Source organism: Blastomyces gilchristii (genome assembly GCF_000003855.2).
Source record: "Blastomyces gilchristii SLH14081 genomic scaffold supercont1.3, whole genome shotgun sequence".
NCBI classification, from domain to species: domain Eukaryota; kingdom Fungi; phylum Ascomycota; class Eurotiomycetes; order Onygenales; family Ajellomycetaceae; genus Blastomyces; species Blastomyces gilchristii.
Window position 1 is genome coordinate 1,379,424 of NW_003101680.1, and position 20,560 is coordinate 1,399,983.

Sequence of the window (20,560 nt, forward strand, 5' to 3'; positions counted from 1 at the left end):
GTTTGTCTGCATGCCGCACGGACCACTAGTTTAATTCTAAATTTGGCCTAGTGGATTCTGTAGTTCCCTTGGCATCAACGAGTACCAGGTCACATCATCATCATCATCATCATCATCAGTCGAGTACCCTTCGGACATTTCCTATAAGAAGTTTTACATTGCCCCAAAATAATATCAAAAACACATTTCAGTCGTCATGTCAACTATATCCTCGCCCCGCCCTTCCATATCATCTGCTCGAACCCCTACACCGACTGGATCCCGTCGACCGTCTGTCGAAACCAACAGCTTGGCAGCAAGCAACACCTCCAACCCTATGGCCAAAGCCACTTCCCCATCTCTTGCACATCGGAGAAACCGAGCTGCGCTGCGAGATTATTATAATCTCCGGCCTACTGGTCCTGAGCCGTCTCAACCCAGCCAAGCTCGACCCCGAAGCATATCCCCTAGCGTAACCTCCCACGATCCCACAACCCACCCGTCCCTTCCTGCAACGCACGCTGAACTCGACAGCCCCAACTTCGATCCATCTGCCTACATTTCCCACTTACTATCCACTTCCTCCCTCTCAGCGATTCTCAAGGCAGAAAATTCGCTAATCAGTGATATCCGGACGCTTGATGGCGAGCGGAAAGCACTTGTATACGATAACTACTCGAAACTGATAAAGGCTGTGGAGACCATTGGAAAGATGCGGGCTAGTATCGAGGAGAGAGGCCAGCCTGTGATCATGACGAAGACGCTAACCCCCGCAGTCGGGTTTGTGGCAGAAACTGCTGCGGCGCTGATTCAGGAACAGGAGAAATCTCTGCTGGAGCGGGATGATCCGAAGGAGGAGCCTCACGGTGACCTGGATCGGGAGAGGGAGACTGTGAGATGGGCTCTCGCTAGCCCTACGCGGCTTAAGGAGTTGCTGGATGATGGCAAGAGAGAAGAGGCGGAAAGAGACTGGAAGGAGATAGAAAGACTACTGGTGAAGTGGAAAGGGGTGAAAGGGGTTGATAAGTTAAGAACGGCCTGTGAAGAGATCATGGGGAAAGGCGAATAGGTTTCTCTGGGCAGACATCATTGTCTGATCTGTCACAACTACGCGACACTGCGGCATTGCAGAGTTGATCCTTCTATGCCACAACTCCCGTAGTGGATGAGACGGCCACATCCGGCTGTTAGAAATCGACAAGTTCCCATGAGCGGTGTCAATCAACTGGTTAAATACCGCGGGGGTGATTTCAGCATTGGCTCAGAGCATCCATGGCCTTTAGCGCCTTTCCGAGGTTGGCTTCATGATAAGCATTGCTCGGATGACCAAGCGGCACAAGCTCTCGGAAACACGTATGCGAGCGCCCTTTATCAATAGAAATGCCGATCCCGAATATCAAGGGAGAAAGAAGATATTTGTAATTACATCACGTATCGCTACGTACCCCGAAGGTCCATATACCCCGTATAACGTCAAGCCAAAAGTTACTATTAAATATACCATGATAACACAAACTTCGCCCTATTCAACCTAGTTACCTGTTGTTCGCCAAAATCTCCGTGCTAGAATGCATACTCTGCTTCAGTCCGAACGGATTACTATTCATAATACCCAGGTAAGTGTATGCATCACACTTGTAGTAAATCGGCGCCCATCCTTGCCCGCTCCGGAAGAGTCCCAACTGCTTCATGCTCATAAGCACCCTCATGATATCCGCCTTATCGTCAAAATCAGCCGTATACACGCAAATAAGTCTTGGTCTGTTAGCATCTCCAGATCTCGACCCACCACATTCTGTCGCGACTTTTGCACCTATACCCAGCTGCCCACGCGCGGTCGATTCCGCAACGATCCCCCAAACCATATCCACTCGTCTCACGGATGGGAACAGCATCCATTTGCCTGATATAATCTTGTTCGCACGTGCGGCTTCCAAGATCTCTGCATCGAGTATGCGGCACTGCATACTGATTCTCTGCTCCAACAAATACTGTGGTCTGTCATGGAATTCAGCGCGCAGGGCCTCTCTTTTATCATTGAAGGCCTGCAGCAGCTCTGCGCCGCGGTCTTTGAAGTTGCTAATGTCTTCGTTTGAATATGGTACTGGATTACAAATGGCAGGGTTTTTGATGTATATCCATGGACCTACGGAGGAAGCGGTGGTAGTCCTCGGTGATAGACGGGCGAGGAATTGCGGAATGGTCTCTGTTTTCGAGCGGTGGGGGCTGCTGGGTGTTGGTGTCTGGTTATGGTAGTTGATACTAGGTTCATTCCCTGTGCCTTCTAGTTCTTCCTTGGTATCGATGTCGATGTCCATCATGTCCACGTCCATGTTCGTATCCAGGTTTCGCTGCTGGGCGGCGATTGTCGCTAGAGATTTTGGATGGATTGATTTCCAATAGTGATGCACGCTGAAGTTGGATACTTGCTCCTCAAGCGTTGCGATTTGATTGTCATCTCCTGTGATGTCTTGTGTAAGCTACTTTCCAACCTCTTGGATTTTAATGAACGCACCGTAGAAGCTCGATTCATCAGAGATGTAACCCTCTGTGGTCGCCTTGGGTAATATTTCCACATCGCGTTGTGGCAGAGGTCGCATTGGGAAGGTATCATATATATATATATATATATATATCCCTTGGACCACTAAGATCAGGAGATCAGGCAGCAATACACACCGAGTCACGGGCACATATTAATATCCCAGCAGCCAATATCTCTGTTGTCAACCTCAAACTCATTTCCATGACCTCAGCTCAGGGGGATTGCTGCCGGTTACAGACTCTAAAGGGTTAGGCGGCCCGCCACGCCTCACCCTTTAAATAGTCGGTTTCTTAACCAGTTGAAAGCCTGGGACTAAGTTTTTGGCGTGAGAGCCAGAAAAGTGGATATTTATCAGAATAAATAGTCGACCTCAAACCTTAAAAAAGCAGCATCATCAACGAGGGTAGTAGGGGTTGGAAATACCCTATCACTCGATTCAAATAAATAATTGAGCAGATAGGCTCGCATCAATATATAAATAGATGCTAATATACGTATATCTGCGTTTATTATTCTGCTGCATTCTATCATCTCATTTCGTGCCATGGCGACTATTCAACAACCCCTGGAGTCGCTCCACACAACTTTCCTCGACCAGCCTCCGAGCTGCCTCGAATTCTGTCCTGCAGACCCAGATTATGTCGTCATCGGGACATATCTTTTATCTGAATTATCATCGGAAAGCTCAACTGTTACTGAACAAATAAAAACCGGAACCATACAGCTCTTCAAGCTAGATCCGGAATCCTGTCAACTGTAAGACTCCATGCATGCATTTAATGTCGGTATATTGTTTTCCTCTATATATCCGTTATAGTTAATTTACGCAAAACGAATTTTTTCTAAATGCCATTGCCAACTGGAACGTAATAGCACTCAAATCCATAAAACACTACTACCCCATGCGGTCTTTGACCTGCACTTCTCGCCACGAGACCAAAGCCAATTCGCAATCGCCACAAGCGCAGCATCAGTATCCTTATACCGCCTTGAATATTCCTCACCAAAGGCTCCCAGTAGCATCGTTCACTTGACCACAATACCCGTTCACGAGGACCCGAGCATCCCCGCCCTCTACCTCTCCTGGTTGCCGCCACCACCGTTGCTGGCGGGGGATAAACGAGTCAAACATAGCCATGGCCGTGACCATTCTCCTAGCCAGCTATCTACGGACGGTTTCGCCGTCTCCTTTTCAGACGGGAGAGTCTCCATCTTCCATACTAACCCCCCTTCTCACGACTTCTCCAAAGAATCAATGACAGAGATAGTGTTACCAGGCGAGCCGATAGAGGTCTGGTTCACCACGTTCCATTATGGTAGATCATTATCCGGAGAAGAACATCTTACGTTGTTTTCCGGGGACGACTTTGGCGGTTTGCGTGTACATGAATTTGCTGGGGACGGGGATGAAGGTAGTAGAATGTTGTGGGATGATGGGCAGTTCACCGCCCAGACGATGGAAGTTACTGTTGGCAGAAAGCATTATGGAGCAGGAGTAACGGCGATTCTGCCCTTGTTTACTGAAGGTGGGGAAACAGTGTTGCTTACGGGGAGCTATGATGAGTATCTTCGAGTGTACAAATTTACGGGGCGAGGGTCTGTTTTAGCTGAGGAAAGGTTGGGCGGAGGGGTGTGGAGGCTGAAGATCATTAGGGAGGTGGAAGATGAGATTTTGGCGCTGGAGTGGCCTTCGAGAACAGGGAGGTCACGCTCGTACTTGGTTCTTGCTAGTTGTATGCATGCAGGGGGGAGAATTGTTAGGGTGACTTGTTCTCTCGGTAGTGAAGGTGATGCGCCAAGGGTGGGATCATGGAGTATTGAAACCCTGGCGCAGTTTACGGAGCATGAGAGTATGAATTATGCATCGGATATTTGGAGAGGTAGAGAGGAGGGTGAGACGCAGGGCGATCCCTTGCTCTGTGTCTCGAGTAGCTTTTACGATAAGAGGGTTTGCATATGGAAGGCAAAGGTTTAGGATTTGGAGATGTATGCCTCCCCGCTTCCTGTTAGGTTGTGTCTTTTTAAGCGAGCTGATATGTGAGTGGCATATGGTGGACGGATTGATACACAATGCAAGTCATAAATATATGGCCCTCACATGTTATCTATGTGGTGCCACGGAAGGAAAATAGAAATGTGAGAAAGAGGAAACTCTGCTGGCAATAGTGGGAATACAGGAAAATTCCTAATCAACGACGTACGTTCAAGACTGTATATAGTGCATTGAACGCTCTATTCTCTCCTAAGCACTTAGGATGCTCATCCACGCTATATGAGTTTCAGGCGAGCAACAACAGTGGCGGGGAGGCGGGAGGTACAAAGAACAGTCGCCGTAACTACACAATCGTCCCTAGCTGCTGAGCATAGCCAATGCCATTCTCAATAATCGAGCGACTGGCGCGTGAAGCACTCTTCTCCGAGCCCTGTACCTGTTCCGCCTCTGATTGAGGAAAGTATATTCTCCCATCCCTGAGAATCCAATCACGAGATTCTGCAAATTCAACAACATCCCCTTCCGAGTCGAGCTTTAGAACATCTTTGGCGCTCGATATGGAGAGGGATTCGTATGCCTTCTCGGCGCTCGCGGCCATCCACATTCGGATTGTGCTTAGTAGGACCTAGAAAAAGGCTATGAGTGGTGGAACAGCGACAACCCGAAGGCGGAGATTCTCCCCAATTCCCTTTCCCTTATCTCCGTCTAATATAGATCACGAGTGCAGGAAGCTCTCTCTAGGAGGTACATACCGGCGAAAATATTTCAAATTCCTCAGGCAGCTTTGCTTGTCCGGACAAAGCTTCCGAATTCCCTTTCTTCCTGGCCTGCTGCTTCAACTGTTCCCACGCCACGTTATACCTTCCATCCGTCATACTAGCCGCTAAATCAATCGGATATTTAAGCATGGGGTCATTTTTGACACTATCCTCATCTACATCCCTCAGCCCAGCCAAAACCGTATCAAATTCTGTAATATTGCCCTCGCTCAACAGATATACCAGATAGAGCGCCGTAATTTTGTTTCTTTGGCTGGCGCTCGGATTTAGCCGTTCCAGAGCGGGGTCTTTCGCCATTTGAAGTGCTTGCTCTCTGTCGTAGAATGGTTTTAGTAGCTTGTAGCTAGTGGTGAAAAGGGCTTGGTTTCTTGGGTCATCTTCTCGTAGGTGAAGTGAGGTAATGGCGGACAGCTCTAGGGCTTCACGGGCGAGGCAGAAGAGTTTGTCATCGATTGAAGTGGTTAAGGAGAAAGCTCCCAGCTTGTGAAGGATTGGTGCTGTTTTTTGAACAAGTTTTTCAGCTTGATTAAACTGCTTGCGTTGAAGGTTACTCTTGAACGCGGCGATGAGGTCAAGAAGCTCTCCGAGGTCCTTGTCTGGCATGGTGGGGTGACGAGGCTTCAAAAGATGGTTCACAGGGAAGAGAAAGAAGACGAATAACGCGTTGACCAAGGCTATAGTATAGAGCTGAAAATGACTTTCGAGGAGGGGAGTAATATGGACGCTGTCGGCGTAACATGGTCAGGCTGGCGCCGCAAGAAGGTTTTTCCGCCTTGACATTCTGTCACGTGGTATGACGACGAACTCTCCTTTTCCTAATAGGACGGACGTGAAAGCTTGTTTATTTACACCTGCCAGGACGCTCAGTATAAATTATTTTCTATGTATACCCCTTTTGCGCGCCATTCCGTTGGCGGTTTTAACCATTATGATTCAGTATCATTATTATAACAGCAGAGCTCAATGTAGGCCAATGCTGGCTAACGGAAGCTTCTTCCTCCAAAGAAAAATGCAACTCTAATATGCTAGACCAAACCCTGCCCCAGCGCCACTCTCATCTAAGTGAAGGAAAACCGATGCAATGTTGTGTCTTTCAAAAGAAAAGAACAAATATAAAGTTGTTTAAAAAAAAAAAAAAAAAAAAAAAAAAAAGCAAAGCAAAAGCCAAAAAAAAGTCTTAAAACGGCCTCATAAAACTTTCACGATTTCGGCGAGCAATGCAAAATTTGGCGTACCCAAGCCTGTCACAGGGTCCCATCCAGTCGTCGCATTCCAGCCGGCTCCGGGAATGTAGGGCGCATCCAAGCCGGACAGCTTGGATATGCCGGTACATCCTTCCGAATAACCCTCGACGATGTCGTTTAAACCTACCCCCTTGAGACTATATAGGAGTGGATTGAGAAATCCAAGCACAGGTTTCCCGTGAGCTAGGCGGATAGAGTTAAGATTGGCTACAACTGCTGCGAATACGGGTGCAGAGGCACTGTTGGGGTGGTTAGACAAACGGGTTTTCTCAAGGTTGGCTTTTAGGGGTAAGTGTCATAGCAGGAGAAGGGAATAGGGTCTAAATTTGGACAGGGAGAAACAGGAAACTTGCGGGGAGTTCGAGGATAAAGGGGGCTAGAAACTGCATTTCACGAACCTCGTTCCTGATGCATAGATGGGTCTCCCATGATCAATAATGTGAAATTGTGCCGACTGCGCTGCGACATCTGGGAACCCACGACCTGCAGGGTTATAGAGTCCTTCCCATTTATTGCCTAATTGGGCCAGATATGCTGAAACTGCTTCATCTTGGTATGCCGGGCGGGAATATCGGTCAGAAAATCCTCCCGAAGAGAAGTATATTGCAGTCTCAGGGTTGGCGCCTTGTGTCCCACCAACGGATGTTAGGAAAGGGCAGGCCGCTGGAAAGACGGGGTCGAATTGTGTAGTGTTTTTGCCATCGTTAGATTGACAGGCACTTCCTGGTCCATAGTCTCCACTAGCGAAAAGGACTGATACCCCGCGTGCGCCTAGTTGGGCGAACAAATTGCAAGTTGAATTTGCGTATCTCTCCGGTACGCTGCGTTCATTTTCACCGTATGAAGTCGTCAGAATGGCTGGTAATTCCTCATCTGGAAGGGAGAGTAAATAGTGCAATTGGTCTAAGTAAGGCTCATTCGTGTTCGCATTTGGATCAGGGAGATCGAGGTCAGGAACCATTGGGCCACGTCCCCCTGTGGTGTAATATACCGTCGTAGCGTTGGAAAGGCCTAGCGCATACTGAATGTCCAGGCTAGCTTCGGTTGATGACAGGCTCGAATTTTGCAAGTTCAACCCGCCGTTGATGGAAACCACATCAAAACAGGATCCTTCTAATTCCGGGGCGTACAGTTGAAAGAAGAGATCCAAATCGCTGTACCTTGCGTATTGTTCAAGGTAGCCCGAAACTCCAAGCTTATTGCGAGGATCTGGGGTAGCCGTGAAATTCCCCATGTTATACATTTCTCGAATGCATGCTGGAGCAACAGCAAGGCTGCAGTTAACTGGGGGATAAGGCTCATCAGGTTCCACAAGCTGAAGAGCGCTAGCGCTTGTTGCGTCGGGTCGGAGTTGACTAAATCTCGTCGTCGGCTGGATCATATGGACATAAGGGAAAATTTCAGGGGGAACACAGTATTCCAGCGTTCGAATTACCCGAGTGCCGCGAGTTGGGTTGTAAAAATAGAAGAATTTCGTTTGAAGTAGCCTTTCTGCTTGCGCGACTGATATTTTGAAATTGATCCAGTCGCCATGGTCCGCAATCGCCGTCTTGGAAACACCTCCTCGTTCTAACCATGACAAAATTGATTCTGACACTTGCGGTAATGGTTTTAGGAACTTCTGGACTTGATCTCGCTTCATATATTTACCATAGGTTGGATGTCCCGGTGTTGATAGATCGAGGACCGCTTGTTCAAACAACCATCCATTTTCTTGCGTAACAGCAAGGCGAAATTGTATAAGGGTATTTGGGGGAGGAGCTTCTTGTTGCTTCCACCCTGGAGGAACTGAAGGAAGCCATTCTACTATATCGCACCTAGCAGGCAAAGGATTTGGGAAAGTGAGAGCGGGTAAAACCAGCGTAGAGGCTCCAATGAAGCCTAACAGAAAGGCGCGCATTCGGAAACGACAGACTGGTCGGTCGGATAATATATTCTAAAAGAAATGTCCTCCAGAAAACGAAGTACCGTAAACTTGATGCAACTTTCGGTCTTGAGTAGGGATGGGGGAGGGCTTCCATGCCCTTTTAAATGATACAATGAGGAACAGGGGCATTATTACCTTGGAGAGTGTACAGAGTGAATTAATGTAGCAGAACTGGGAACACCACTTTCCGCGTCTAGCTTAAACAAGGAACCCCTTAGCGGTTGAATAGCCCAAAGAGTTAAAGGAGCGTTTAATGCGACCATATGCATCGTACAGCGAGACACAAGATATAGCACTGGTCGATATCTAGAAGATAGGTGTGACAGCATACGGATGGTAACAATACAACAAGCGAAAAATAACAGTGAGATGCGCACCCATATCCAAATCTAGCGCCTGGGCGTTTGGCAGCATGTCTAGGAAAAAGGAAATGAAGAAACTCATTTAAAATGCCCGGAATGTAAAAGCGCTGGCATGTAGCACTGCATTCCGTTTCCATTGGGCAGTTTGATCAGAGGGAAAGCAGGTTGATGGTGAGCCGAGAAGCCTGCGCGGGTTTTTCTGGAAACCCAGCCCGCTGCTCAATGACCAGCACATCAACTGGGTTCATATAAATACAGCTTGGCTAATAATGCCCATGAATAAATCAAGGCACCGTAGATAAGGACGATCTTTTCTTGGACTGCAAAACAAGGGCGCAGAAGATGGGTTCTTAGGGGGCCAGATCAGATTAACTTTCGACAAATAAAAAAGGACAAGATTCAACGCGGATTCGCAATGACCTGGGTCGGCCTCACTGGGTATGAAATCGGGTTCAGCTGAATCAACAACAGCCGCGTCTATACATCCATAGACTGTATAATAAACGCTTGGCAGATCTAGAGCCTATCGTGACGTATCACAAGAACCAAGAGGATTTGCCATCCCTTGCCATAAGCATGTTTGAATAACACATAACAATAGAAGAAGCTTATTGTCGGATTCTGGCTGCTTCCAGGGTTCAAGGTCTTTGCCGGCAGATCCCACCTGTGCCGTGCTTCCGCATTGCATTATTTCCAGAAGAAATATCTCGAAGAGAGGTTGGTTGGCGGTTGGTTGCATGAAATTCAGGAACGAAAAAGAGGCTTAAAATCCCTGGAAAGTTTCAACCGTTCTTGTTTGTCGAAGTGACAAACATTGCATGTCACGTGCAGTACATCCCCGCATCGACTTATCTTAGGTAAATGTACAGAGCCGATGGATGAACCACTTGAACGGCAAGCAAGGAGACAGAAGGAATTTTCCCTGCTCGTTGGATTGCCTGATATCATTATTGTTAACATCACATTTGTACTGCTGGAACACACGGTCTTTCTGCGGAATACCCCAGGTATAATATCTTGCCTTCTCTCTCAAGCTGCGATATTCCCCCGCCCCCACAGGCATCGCTGCTATATTTGGCTTCTCAGACGACAATGAAATCCCCGAATACCCCGTAATCGACGGTTTCCTGTTATACGAATAGCTGGTGTCCTATTGATTTAAGGGACTTTAAAAGTGCCCCTGGGGAGTATTCCATCTTCACTATACCAATTTATGCCATATCTCGATCTTCATCGCTTCGCATTTTCGGAAGATCGTTCTTCGCAAGGATATAAAATGTCCTCTCCAGAACCCTCTAGTGCAAATCAAATGCCCAATGAGGTCATTTCGCGGAACAAAACTGAGATATCATTGAAGGATCGCTTTTTCCGCTATTTTCAGCATGAGATTACAGGTGGGGTTTGGCCTCATGCAGCCGTCACGATATGCCCCGTTCTTCGCTAACGGAAATATGGATCTGTAGCTCTTCAGGAGCAGATGGACCGTCTAGGTGACACTGCGCTAATTGGAGGGGAGCGCACTGATGCTATAGATCATTGTCTAGCGGGGATTGCTCGGCTCTCAAGTGAAGTTAAAGATGCGTCAGCTTCTATCCCTCCATATGACCAGCGGATATATGCCGATGTACGTCACTGCGGCCAACAAATTTTTGTGATTTCAGTTTCATATGCAATTTGTTGAAATCTGCGTGCCGTTTTCTAGCGTGCTTTATGGTCCCTTCTTACATTTTTTAGGCGATTAAAGCTCTCCAGGACAAGCTCGCTGAAGTGCGAGCAAGCTTTGCGCCGCGATCTAAATTTTCCTTTAAAACCGCGCGCAAGAACCCTTCTGCGATATCCTTAGCAGATGCTGCTGAGATAGCGGCTCAGGGTCGTCGGCACATTCCTGGATACCGATCCAACGATAACTCGTTGCAGTCGTCTGCCAACCCGTCACCAATTTCATGTTCAACCCCCATTAACGATCGCATGTCCTCTCGTCAACAACAAGCTTCGGCACCTCGTGAAACATCTGAGTCATCTGATGATTTACATAAAGCGGATGCCGATAATCCAAACACCTCCGTTTCTGTCTCATCCGTTTCCATCAGCTCCCATACTGGTGTCCATATCGTGCTACCGACAGATGCATCACATGCCACTATACCTGCATCGATAACATCACTACAGCATTGCGTTGTGGACATGTTAATTCCCACCACGGATGGGCGACGATTTGCTGGTCTTGTGATAAAGGGGGTTACCGAGAGTCTTCTCCTCTGCGGACAAGTGAATGGCCCTGCGCATATTACCGGAGTCAAGCACAGCACTATTGTGGTTTCCTGTCACCAATTCCGCATGCACGATTGCTTAGACGTAGATGTCTACCTAAGCTGCTCTAGCAAACCAATCATTGAAGACTGCAGAGATATCCGATTTGGCAAAATCCCCGAAATTTATGTATGTTGCCTTCCAATGTCTTCCGCCTCGTCCGCTTTCTCTATCCCTGCCCATGTAACAAATTAAAATCCCATGACCCCAAGTACTGCCTTGACTAATCATGCAACTTTATGTAGACACCGAAATCCTCAGATGGCGCGCAGTCAAACTTCTGGGACGAGGTACAAGATTTCAAATGGATTAAAGTGGAACAAAGCCCCAACTGGAGGATCATAAAAGAAAATGAAAGAGTCCCAGATGATGTGTGGGCAACCAATCTTTCTGGTGGACCCGGCGTATCAGTAGACACTATCTTAAAGGCGGTGAAGGTGATCCGATCTTGAAGTCAGCTATCCAGATCTCTCCTCGAGAGTGCCAGCATTTTCGCAACACGTGGATCGTTAGTATCACCTGTTACGAGGGTTCAAAGGCCGACCGCCCTTATCCGTAAGCAAATATACCTAGTTACGAAACGACAAGACAGACTCAATAGAAGAAACGAGCGGTGACGCACCTAGTCTTTCGAAAGCGGCCAGGCGAATATACTCCTCCCAGAAATGGCCCATAAGTCAAAAAGCGTCCGCCTTCCGCCAGCTCACTGGTTGGATAAAGTTCGCCAATAGCTAGTTTACAAAAGAAAAAGAAAAATATTTGGCATTTCTGACCTCAATTTGGGCTATTTGGCCTTCTTCTGTTGCATGTATATATCTCCAGACTAGAATATGTTGATATCAGTACTCTCTTTGTTGTTTTTGAGAACTTAACATCAAGTCGCAGTACAACGGAATAACATCCTTACGCCTGTCTGCTTTGTTTTAATTAGGAATATAATATATGCCTGGGTATGCTTGCTTGGAGTGAGGTGTAATCAACATACCTGCCTGCTAGGTATGCTTATCCCAGTTACACCTCCCTTGGAACTGCTTGACTTCAATTGTTCTGCGGAAGAGGCAGCATGATATACACAAGTCCACTTCACATCTTTGGATCTCAATTTATAGAATGCTGATTGACATCTGAGTATTCATCCCTGAGTAACTCAGTGATGAGGTTATTCTCTGAAATCCTTCAGTAATTTTCAAAACTGGAAATGATCTGCTCTTATCATCAACCTACAACCTACAACAGGAAAGAGGAAAATATTATCAAATAATATTAGATCATACACTTGTAGTAGTTAAGCAAATGGCGACTAGATACTAGCGTAGATAGCACCTAGACTGCGCAGAAGGGTTCAATAGAAGTGGTAAAATTTGAACTAGTCTAGGAAAAAGCATGCTACAAGGCAAAACAATGCCACTGCGATACAACAGAGGAGGGAGGGGACACAAAGAAAAATCCCCCTCCACTCCACTCCATCCATTATTGGGGAGTGAAGTCTACCATAGAAGCATTATGCATATGCGGGAAGAACCAAACAGTCATACAATGTCGTTGAATCATGCAAACGCATAGCACTAGAGCCGCATCGATGCGCAAGGGGGAAAAAAGGTTCCTTGGCAAGTCAAAGGATAAAAAATAAAATATACTAAGAAGAAATAAGGACAGGATTACGTCCTCTTTCAATGACGGAAATCCACAACCTCAAACTCCAAGCCTTTAGCCTCAAAGACATGTCCGGGCCTTAGTGCATCGGTATATATGTTAGGCTCTGAATGTGGGTGGAAGAGCCCCGGCTGCGTACAGGCAAGCACACATTTCAATCCCGGTGGGTCCGTGAGCCGGAACACACCCCAATCCGGATCCTTGCTCGGTGCGCAAACAATCGCAATACTTTCCGCTAACATTACTTGATAGCCGGATTGCGTGTGCAAATCGCGCGAGCTCATGAAGCACGTCTGCGTTGGATGAGTGTGTATCCAGCCGAGAACCATTAGGTCCTCCGAATCACAGTAGTCGAAAATAGCTGACTCGTTGATCATTTCGCAGGTATCAGATGTTGACTCCTGCTCGGGAATTAAAAGCTTGGAAATGAAAAAGGCATTGGAGATTAACGATCCACAAAGGATACCGCAGGTTTCAAGGTTGCGCTCGGTATTTGGGGCGGCGAGGTAGAGGAATTGTTTTCGGAGGTCAGGAGATATGAAGATGGTTCGGAGAGGCGTGCCATTTTCAAGATAGGCTGACGGTTTAAACGTAAAGGTTGATGGGTGGAGATCCGTTCCTGGGGTTATGCTGTCGTTTGTTGAGGGTGGGGAAGAAGGAAATACCTTGTCCGGGATTGGGGGAGATATCAATTCAGGAAGGGGGCTGCTCGCAGGAGACTCTAAAGGTGAAGGAATAGGATGTTTAACTTTGGCAGGGAGTTGTGGGGGGAGAACTGAGTTGGATGCTACAGGTTCCACCTTACTAGGCACGGGCGGTGGTTGTTGACAGACATCATTAGAAGGCTGGTGTGGAACATTAGGGTATTTATAACTGGATATTTGCCGTAGGTCAGTTGGCCGCTGGGGGGTGTGCGCCCTTTGTAAGTGACTGTGGGAATTTGAAACATGGCGATCCTGAGGTGAGAGCGGTCTGCGGGTCGTCCTCTCGTTTCTTACGACTTTTGATCTAAGGTCCTGGAGGCGTCGACTGAGGTCGTCTGCTGGTTCATCATTAGATTTGGGGTGGAAGCCTTCAACCCCGTAGGTTCCTAATATGCCTTTCGCATATAGGTCCTCGGGTTGAGTTGCCGTCCGAGCAGTTGCCCTTCTGCTGAATTCTCTCTGGGCAAGTTTCACAGCCAACTCTCTGTTCTGAGCCGCTTCCAGAGGCTCCGCTACTCCAGCCAACGCGGGATCAATCGGAGTTGTCGCAGTTGTAATGACATCATTTCCCAATAGAGGCGCTGTTCGTCTAGCCTCTCTGCTACGAATAAGCTGGACGTAACGCTCATAGCGCTTGTTGATGCGTGGTTTTAGCTCTTCTAGTTTGCTAAGGTTCCTCTGGACTTCCCGCTTCGCAGCCGCCACAGCTTTACGATTATCCTCTTGTCGTGCATCGGGGTGAGTCGCAATGTGGGAGAGAACTAGTTGTGCGTGCCTAAAAAGTAGAAGGTATGCCTGTTGGTCGTTTCCCTCACGTTCGTAGATGCTTGCCTGGAAGCGTAAAATAAGTCAGTCACGGAATGCCCAAGATCGATAGAAGACATAAGCGCACCTCTTTAATAAGTAGCCCGGCTGCTCGTATCCAGTACCGCAATGGAGAAAAGGGGTCAAACTCGAATTCTGTAGCTTGACGAGCAATCTGCTCGACATTCAAAGGTGGTATCATTTTCGGGTTGTCTAGCGGGGTAGATGGCATGGCCTGACGCTGTTGTCCTCGAAAGTTCTGACTGGACGGGATGGATGTAGAATGAGAGTGGCTTCTTATTTACCCGGATAAAAACTTTAGAGAGAATGCCAACAGTGACATGTGGTCCATCGACTGAGCTATCAAAGTTAGGGATTGGTGGTGGGCAATCTTCGGGCGCGGGGAAGATTGGACGCTGAATGGCGGTGGTCCTGGCATGAAACAGAACACAAGAGCATATTTCCGTTTGCCTGAGCTAGGTCATAAAGTCTCCGCAGTGAAGAAATCCTATATTGCTGCTGTAGTCCCTGTCGTCCACAGTGGTTGATGCGGGACGGAGGAGGAAATGTAATAAATATAACCAGGCAGCTCTCTCTCTCTCAGGGAAACCTTGTAGTCATCGCGCGCCAAGGCCGAATTTTCCCAAAGGAGAAACTTCTTCGGCTTCAACTTTTTGATTTCAGTGATAGGAGCTTCACTCCACCATACATTGATACCTTTCAATATATTTCATTCAGGCGAAGGCCTGGTCTCCGTTCGCTCTTTTATTTTCATGTGTATATATTTACTTAGTTCTTTATAACTTTGTCCTGACCCGCACTAACTACAATCCCCGTTCCATTTTCAAGATCGCGACTGACTAGCTGCTTGCGCTGCACAATGCCAAATGCCAGCACTTCCAGCATCAGTCATACCGAAGGCGCCTTTCCCTTCTTCCAATGTCTTCTCATCTGCAATATCGGCCGTAATGGCCAAACGGCCACCTTCCTTCAACCAGCCTAGATCTCACATTGCTAGCTCGTTGCTCTGCGGTAAATTCACATCATAGCTCACATAAGGCCTAACATGACCGTGTTTGCCCTGCAGTGCTCCATTGTCCGAAGCTAACTCCAGCACCATGTATGTAGACGATCTTCTACAACGATTGGGTCCATCATTGAAGAAGCATTCCTCATGCGATATCATCGACGTTTTCCCTGGCGCAGGATTACTCTCAGCAAAACTACATAACCATCTTAAACCTCGACGTCATCTTTTAATCGAACCCAATACCAACTATTACCAGTCATTTCTAAAACCTTTGACCGAAGAACAAGATTCTACTTACAAACATTTGCCCTGGGACCCGTTAGACCTCAAAACCTATGATGATCTATTCCTTCAAGGACATCTGCCAGAACAAACCAAACAGCCACCTGTTTGGTCTCAAGGCAGTGGATGTGCTACGAATGACAGCCTACTCGTACTGGCCAATATGACTGCGAAGCCGCAATATGGGCAAACGTACACTCTTCTACTACGATATCTTGAGGCGTGTTTGGACCAGACATTGTTTCATCGATACGGGCTAGTGCGAATGATCGCGCTCCTCTCATCTGATGATGCGGAAGTACTATTGCCTAGAGTAATTTCTAGGCGGAGGCGATCTGCTGTTATCGCAGAGGCTACTTGCTCAGATATAACGGAAGTTGCTGGTGATTCCGCCCGTGAGTTGTGGCATTCACAGAAGGGGCTTTCAACGTTGGAAGTAAGTAGAAAGCAAGTTGAAAACCGATTCAAGGAGGGCGGCACAGTTACCCCTCCTGGCCGTGATGCTAGCCCTCCGGAGCTAGCCCCAGACGCGGGAAAGTACGGAAAGCGTGAATCCTATGTGCCTCGACCAAAACGCCCGTGGCATGACACGTATATTGAACTGACTCAAAACCCCAATCTTCCGGACCTTCGGACACCTGCACAGAGGGGAAGACCGTCATTGAAAAGCCCTAGACGTACTGATACGACCGATAAATTAGCTCATGGCAAAGTTACCGCTCTGCATAGGCGTCTCGTTCACGAGAATCGGGATGAGGCCTTGTTTAGAAAAGCGGAACCGAAAGTAATACAGATTGAGCAGCTAGAAGCTGAACTGGTTTTGATGCTACAGACCAAATCGCCGACTCTAGCAGATGTACTCAAACGTGTAAAGCAAATTCATGTGGAGTTATTGGAAGTTGAAGAACAACTCAGCTCGCGCAACAGCGTCGCATTGTCGCGCTTCGATTCACTTATGGAAGAACGAATGTGCTTCGACGGCATTCGGTCAGGCACTAAGGAACCTCTTCTACTCTGGGATAAACGTCCATATGAGCCGTTTGATGTCGGTTCCGACGAGTTTACACCCAACGGCTTGTGTTCAGTCATCGATTTTCAGCCGAATCCTAATTCGAACATCATCCAAACCCAACAACAGCACATCAAAAATAAAACGCTTCACAACTATCACCTGATGCTTCGGGCCTACCGCCATATCATGGGCACGGTAACAACCCACAGCCAAAGATCTATTGGCGATATCCTGCGCCCAATGTTTCCTGATCGCTCGATGTCCAGTTTGATCCAATCAATCCCCAACCTCGCCCCATTCGCGAGGCCGAAAATCCTTCAAATGGTCGATTCAAAGATAAAAATGAGGCGCTTGATATCCCTAACCGAAACAGTTGATGTTAACAAGCCCATTCAAGAGGTGGCGCCTGAACTTGCGGAATACGACGAAAACTGCTTCAGTTCAGTCAAGGTCCGACATTTGCCGTCCTCTGTCTTGTGGGATATAATCGTCGAATGGCAAGGATCGTCCAACGGCTTTGAGGCTGAAGAAGACATATATAAAGTGCTGGGCGGGGCCCGACTTAAACGGATGGATGGGGAAGCTTTCACGACGGGCTTCGCATAAGAAGGCGTAGCCCATCAATGGCATCGAAATGGCAGCGCCGATTCTCAGACCTCTTCTCATCATGTTGCCATATACCATGCTATTTACAATGTATATATAGACCTAATGCCTCTGTACAATATTTATCCTTTAATAGACTTTACCGTAATTGGGCTAGAAAAAATTTCTTAGAACCTTTTTCATGAAGGCATTTCCAGGTGTTAGTGGGTGGCTTATGCTCGTTGATTTTTGAAATGGGTTTATTCATTAACTATCTTACCCTCTCTTTCTCTTTCTTTCTTTTTTTTTTTTTTTTTTTTTTTTTTTTGAAGTTCAATGAGTGCCCTCTCGTGTCCGTTGGAACTATGGTTGCAACAAATAAGCTTAATTTTATAGTTAATCCTTCTTCAACTCAGAAGGCTCGGTGATGTAACAGGTCGCCCATTATTATTAATAATTGTAGCCGTCTGTCGTACAGACTCCAGCGTGGCTAAGTTTTGAATTAACTAGGCCAAGATAAATATGAAAATCCACCCCAACTCACTGCGAATTTTGCATAGTTCCTAATTTTTTATCTGAACACAACATCACAAAAAAGGAATGAACGAACACGATAAAATCTTTAAGAGAATCAGAGAGCAGGAAATATACAAAAAGCAAGTAAACATCAAAAGAAGCAATAGCAACCAAAAATGCCACACAAATCCACACAGAAAGAATGATTGATACCATCCTCCAAAAGAGTGTTTTTTTTTTTTTTTTTTCCTCCTCAGCGCACCGTTTCCCTTTTCCAAGGGACACATCACAACAGCCAAAGGGAAACTGCAGAGTAACTAAATGAAAGACAGTAGACCCCATTACTCCAACAACTCCAGAAATTAAAGGGAGTCCGGCAAAGAACTAAGAACGAAATGGAGAAGCCAGGAGCAGATGATACCACCGTCAATTCGCTCACTTCCGTTCTGGCCACCTACCATCCCTCAAAATTTCTTTTCCGTCCATTTCTGTTGTAACCTCTAACCTCTCTCTACACCTAAACAGAGCAAACTGAACCATCCCCTTCTGCCCTGTTCCTCAACCACGGTGGAATCAGTCCATGAAACATGCCTGAGAGTACACACGACGGTGCAGACTGCGTTAACCCCAACCCCAATGGCGTCCGTGGTAAAACAGGGACATGAAAAGCAGGAGGAAGAATATCAAAAGAATCCCAGGATGACATGCTGGTTTCTGTTTCGGTGTTACTGGGTAGGGAGTGTAAGGGGTTCTGGCCAGGGCTGCTACAGCTGTTGTTTGACAAAGGGGGTGAAAGTTCGAGCGGCCAAGTATGCGGTGAAGATGACATCGCTGTTTGTTGGCGAGGAGGTTGGTCTTGCTGATCCTGAGGATAATGCGGGTAGTGATGGTAATGCCCGTTGCGAGAGAGGGGACAACTGGAGCATGAAAATCTCTCATCGGCATTTCCGTCGTATTTGCCGCTGCATAGGCCGCCCATTGGTGACGAGGGAGGAGTATCTGGGACGTTCCGTGTAATTCCCTCTCGGTTGACTTCGTCGTTTGCAATTGGAATTGGCTCCCCATCTTGATCACGAGCGGCATGTCTGCCACCACTCCTGCCTCCCCCAGAACACCCGGGCGAGGATGCCTTGCCATCTAGACAGCCGTTGCCAATCATCCTCTCATCAACCTCGTAGTCATATCCACCTCTTCGATCCAAATGATGAATAATATCCCTTCCTCTTTCTCCTCCCACTTCCAGCTCCCATCCAGTCCCCGCCGCAGTCCCATCACAAACCCTGGCCCCTCGAACCGCTACCAACTTCCACGTTGGCAAATGATACACCGCCCCACCCCACGTGGCAAACACCTCATACTCGCCAACCCGGATGGTGGGTTCGTCACTGACAGGATTCATGTACTGCTGCCATTCCGGGTTAAACCAATCTTCCCGCCCAATGCGGAGCCAGGGCGGGAGCTCATCAAGTGCGATGAGTGGAACGGCAACGCCATTATCGCGGTGGAGATAGAAAGCCGGAATTGGGGATATGTGGTGGACTGGAGTAGTTAGGTCGTGTGAAGGCTGATTGGGTGCGATGGATGTAGGAGGGAAGTGGATGTGGCTGTGGTGGTGGCAGCTGATATCTTGGGAGGAGCTGTGCATAGCTTGCGGGGCCGTGAATTGTGAGATGCTGCGATTGGCATAGAATGCCTAAGTGGAGCTTCACCTTTGAGGGAGTGTTCTCGGTTGCTTTGGCGAATTCGCCCACGATTAGATAGACCTCGAACTAGGAGAAGAATTAAGAGCGGTTGTCTCCCTCTCAATGCGGGCCAGTCCCTCCCGCAACAATTTTATGCGCCAATGAACCCAATAGAATTTGATAGTAATAGCAAGAAAAAATAAAATCAGCTGCGACAAAACATGCATTTGGTAACGAGTGGACAGCGTTTTTGGGAAAAGACTGACGTGAATATTTGCTAATGGATGAATAAATGTAATGAATGCTCGGTATTTTCATTTGAACAGAAATCAACAAACATGATAGATGCAATTTGCATTTTACCCAGCTGAAGAAGGAACTGGTCCAATGGCATATGAGGCCACATCTTGCCGTGTTTTATCAAACGTTACAGGGCAGATGAAGGAGCCACAGCCCGGGTTTTGGCGTCAGGGACTCATTTGATGTTTATCCATTATTGATAGTCAGCCCAGAAAATTAAAAAAGGGTCGGGAAATTTTGTAACAACCGAAGCAAGGAAGTTCAGATATAATTGTGGATTCAAGATGATTTAAAATGGGACAAGAAATTCCTATTCTGTTCATCTCAAATGGAAGGGCCATTTACATGTGAAGACATCGCAGTCTACGGATAAAACATTGTCGTCTGGTGCTTTTAAGAACACAAGTAGCCAAGCGAGGTAAAAATGAGGGTGAGCAAAATATCTTTGCACATTGGCCTAAGCCTAGGTATTGCGGAGAGGAAATTTATTAACGAAGAAAATTGTCAGTGATAGAGTGACATTGGTAGAATTAGACGAAAGCTGAGGAAAAGGGGCAAAGGTAAAGCGAAAAATTAATAGAAAAATAAAGACATAACGACAAGAGCTGCTTTTTATCCCCCCCCCTTCTCTTTCTAATAAATGAATAGAAGAGGAAGAACGAACTCCATTTCCGAGGCGGGTCGTAGGAACGTCAGCCGACAGAAACAAAACACCATCGCTCATGAAGGATTAACCATGCATCAAGCATGTAATGTGTAGAATAGTAAATAAATCTGAAATGTGACGAAGGACGTTGAAAGAAGGAAAAAAGAAGAAGAAGAAGAAGAAGAAGAAGAAGAAGAAGAAGAAGGA

At 47.1% G+C, this 20,560-nt stretch overlaps 9 protein-coding genes across 13 annotated transcripts; 4 read left to right on the forward strand and 5 right to left on the reverse strand.

Annotated features, from left to right (window-relative positions):
- The first annotated feature begins 95 nt into the window (after nt 1–95).
- BDBG_01974 (uncharacterized protein) lies at nt 96–2,589 on the forward strand. The gene has a single exon (XM_002627257.2). The coding sequence runs from the start codon at nt 197–199 to the stop codon at nt 1,046–1,048; it is 852 nt and encodes a 283-aa protein (XP_002627303.1). The 5' UTR covers nt 96–196; the 3' UTR covers nt 1,049–2,589.
- BDBG_01975 (uncharacterized protein) lies at nt 357–2,616 on the reverse strand. The gene is made up of 2 exons (XM_002627258.2): nt 2,495–2,616; nt 357–2,440 (listed from the first exon to the last, which is right to left on the reverse strand). Exons 1-2 carry the CDS (start codon nt 2,577–2,579, stop codon nt 1,515–1,517), a joined length of 1,011 nt encoding a protein of 336 aa, XP_002627304.1. The 5' UTR covers nt 2,580–2,616; the 3' UTR covers nt 357–1,514.
- Nucleotides 2,600–4,807, forward strand: BDBG_01976. Of its 2 annotated transcripts, none has more exons than XM_002627259.2 (2): nt 2,600–3,280; nt 3,398–4,807. In XM_002627259.2, the coding sequence occupies exons 1-2, from the start codon at nt 3,069–3,071 to the stop codon at nt 4,497–4,499; spliced, it is 1,314 nt and encodes a 437-aa protein (XP_002627305.1). In that variant the 5' UTR covers nt 2,600–3,068; the 3' UTR covers nt 4,500–4,807. The 2 variants fall into 2 exon arrangements, with proteins under 2 accessions (XP_002627305.1, XP_031576803.1); XM_031720580.1 differs by having other exon boundaries at nt 2,600–3,305; nt 3,398–4,786.
- On the reverse strand, nt 3,720–6,020 carry BDBG_01977 (uncharacterized protein). Its single transcript, XM_002627260.2, has 2 exons — nt 5,270–6,020; nt 3,720–5,142 (listed from the first exon to the last, which is right to left on the reverse strand). The coding sequence occupies exons 1-2, from the start codon at nt 5,897–5,899 to the stop codon at nt 4,861–4,863; spliced, it is 912 nt and encodes a 303-aa protein (XP_002627306.1). The 5' UTR covers nt 5,900–6,020; the 3' UTR covers nt 3,720–4,860.
- A 36-nt stretch (nt 6,021–6,056) lies between these two features.
- BDBG_01978 lies at nt 6,057–9,775 on the reverse strand. 2 transcript variants are annotated; one of them, XM_031720581.1, is made up of 3 exons: nt 9,265–9,621; nt 6,939–9,178; nt 6,057–6,779 (listed from the first exon to the last, which is right to left on the reverse strand). In XM_031720581.1, exons 2-3 carry the CDS (start codon nt 8,438–8,440, stop codon nt 6,485–6,487), a joined length of 1,797 nt encoding a protein of 598 aa, XP_031576804.1. In that variant the 5' UTR covers nt 8,441–9,178; nt 9,265–9,621; the 3' UTR covers nt 6,057–6,484. The 2 variants fall into 2 exon arrangements, with proteins under 2 accessions (XP_031576804.1, XP_002627307.1); XM_002627261.2 differs by having other exon boundaries at nt 6,939–9,775.
- Nucleotides 9,500–12,397, forward strand: BDBG_01979 (tubulin-specific chaperone c). Its single transcript, XM_031720582.1, has 4 exons — nt 9,500–10,223; nt 10,293–10,453; nt 10,564–11,268; nt 11,385–12,397. Exons 1-4 carry the CDS (start codon nt 10,043–10,045, stop codon nt 11,589–11,591), a joined length of 1,254 nt encoding a protein of 417 aa, XP_031576805.1. The 5' UTR covers nt 9,500–10,042; the 3' UTR covers nt 11,592–12,397.
- On the reverse strand, nt 11,539–14,917 carry BDBG_01980 (ubiquitin thiolesterase). Of its 3 annotated transcripts, none has more exons than XM_031720584.1 (4): nt 14,389–14,872; nt 11,913–14,327; nt 11,762–11,831; nt 11,539–11,560 (listed from the first exon to the last, which is right to left on the reverse strand). In XM_031720584.1, exons 1-2 carry the CDS (start codon nt 14,530–14,532, stop codon nt 12,810–12,812), a joined length of 1,662 nt encoding a protein of 553 aa, XP_031576807.1. In that variant the 5' UTR covers nt 14,533–14,872; the 3' UTR covers nt 11,539–11,560; nt 11,762–11,831; nt 11,913–12,809. The 3 variants fall into 3 exon arrangements, with proteins under 3 accessions (XP_031576807.1, XP_002627309.1, XP_031576806.1); XM_031720583.1 differs by lacking the exon at nt 11,539–11,560 and having other exon boundaries at nt 11,571–11,962; nt 12,047–12,052; nt 12,125–14,327; XM_002627263.2 differs by having other exon boundaries at nt 11,762–14,327; nt 14,389–14,917.
- BDBG_01981 (uncharacterized protein) lies at nt 14,885–19,812 on the forward strand. The gene is made up of 2 exons (XM_031720585.1): nt 14,885–15,332; nt 15,429–19,812. Exons 1-2 carry the CDS (start codon nt 15,188–15,190, stop codon nt 17,228–17,230), a joined length of 1,947 nt encoding a protein of 648 aa, XP_031576808.1. The 5' UTR covers nt 14,885–15,187; the 3' UTR covers nt 17,231–19,812.
- On the reverse strand, nt 17,552–20,559 carry BDBG_01982 (uncharacterized protein). Its single transcript, XM_002627265.2, has one exon. The coding sequence runs from the start codon at nt 19,368–19,370 to the stop codon at nt 18,243–18,245; it is 1,128 nt and encodes a 375-aa protein (XP_002627311.1). The 5' UTR covers nt 19,371–20,559; the 3' UTR covers nt 17,552–18,242.
- Between the last annotated feature and the right edge of the window lies 1 nt (nt 20,560).

Coding starts and splice junctions, on each gene's coding strand:
- BDBG_01974 (XM_002627257.2), top strand. CDS start 197: ATGTCAACTATATCCTCGCCCCGCCCTTCCATATCATCTGCTCGAACC.
- BDBG_01975 (XM_002627258.2), bottom strand. CDS start 2,579: ATGCGACCTCTGCCACAACGCGATGTGGAAATATTACCCAAGGCGACC. Junction 2,441..2,494: donor TGATGAATCGAGCTTCTACG/GTGCGTTCATTA, acceptor AAGACATCACAG/GAGATGACAATCAAATCGCA.
- BDBG_01976 (XM_002627259.2), top strand. CDS start 3,069: ATGGCGACTATTCAACAACCCCTGGAGTCGCTCCACACAACTTTCCTC. Junction 3,281..3,397: donor GATCCGGAATCCTGTCAACT/GTAAGACTCCAT, acceptor GGAACGTAATAG/CACTCAAATCCATAAAACAC.
- BDBG_01977 (XM_002627260.2), bottom strand. CDS start 5,899: ATGCCAGACAAGGACCTCGGAGAGCTTCTTGACCTCATCGCCGCGTTC. Junction 5,143..5,269: donor AATTTGAAATATTTTCGCCG/GTATGTACCTCC, acceptor GCCTTTTTCTAG/GTCCTACTAAGCACAATCCG.
- BDBG_01978 (XM_002627261.2), bottom strand. CDS start 8,440: ATGCGCGCCTTTCTGTTAGGCTTCATTGGAGCCTCTACGCTGGTTTTA. Junction 6,780..6,938: donor ATCTATGCATCAGGAACGAG/GTTCGTGAAATG, acceptor CCACCCCAACAG/TGCCTCTGCACCCGTATTCG.
- BDBG_01979 (XM_031720582.1), top strand. CDS start 10,043: ATGCCATATCTCGATCTTCATCGCTTCGCATTTTCGGAAGATCGTTCT. Junction 10,224..10,292: donor TTTTCAGCATGAGATTACAG/GTGGGGTTTGGC, acceptor ATGGATCTGTAG/CTCTTCAGGAGCAGATGGAC. Junction 10,454..10,563: donor ACCAGCGGATATATGCCGAT/GTACGTCACTGC, acceptor TACATTTTTTAG/GCGATTAAAGCTCTCCAGGA.
- BDBG_01980 (XM_002627263.2), bottom strand. CDS start 14,532: ATGCCATCTACCCCGCTAGACAACCCGAAAATGATACCACCTTTGAAT. Junction 14,328..14,388: donor CCGGGCTACTTATTAAAGAG/GTGCGCTTATGT, acceptor TTACGCTTCCAG/GCAAGCATCTACGAACGTGA.
- BDBG_01981 (XM_031720585.1), top strand. CDS start 15,188: ATGCCAGCACTTCCAGCATCAGTCATACCGAAGGCGCCTTTCCCTTCT. Junction 15,333..15,428: donor TGCTAGCTCGTTGCTCTGCG/GTAAATTCACAT, acceptor CCATGTATGTAG/ACGATCTTCTACAACGATTG.
- BDBG_01982 (XM_002627265.2), bottom strand. CDS start 19,370: ATGCACAGCTCCTCCCAAGATATCAGCTGCCACCACCACAGCCACATC.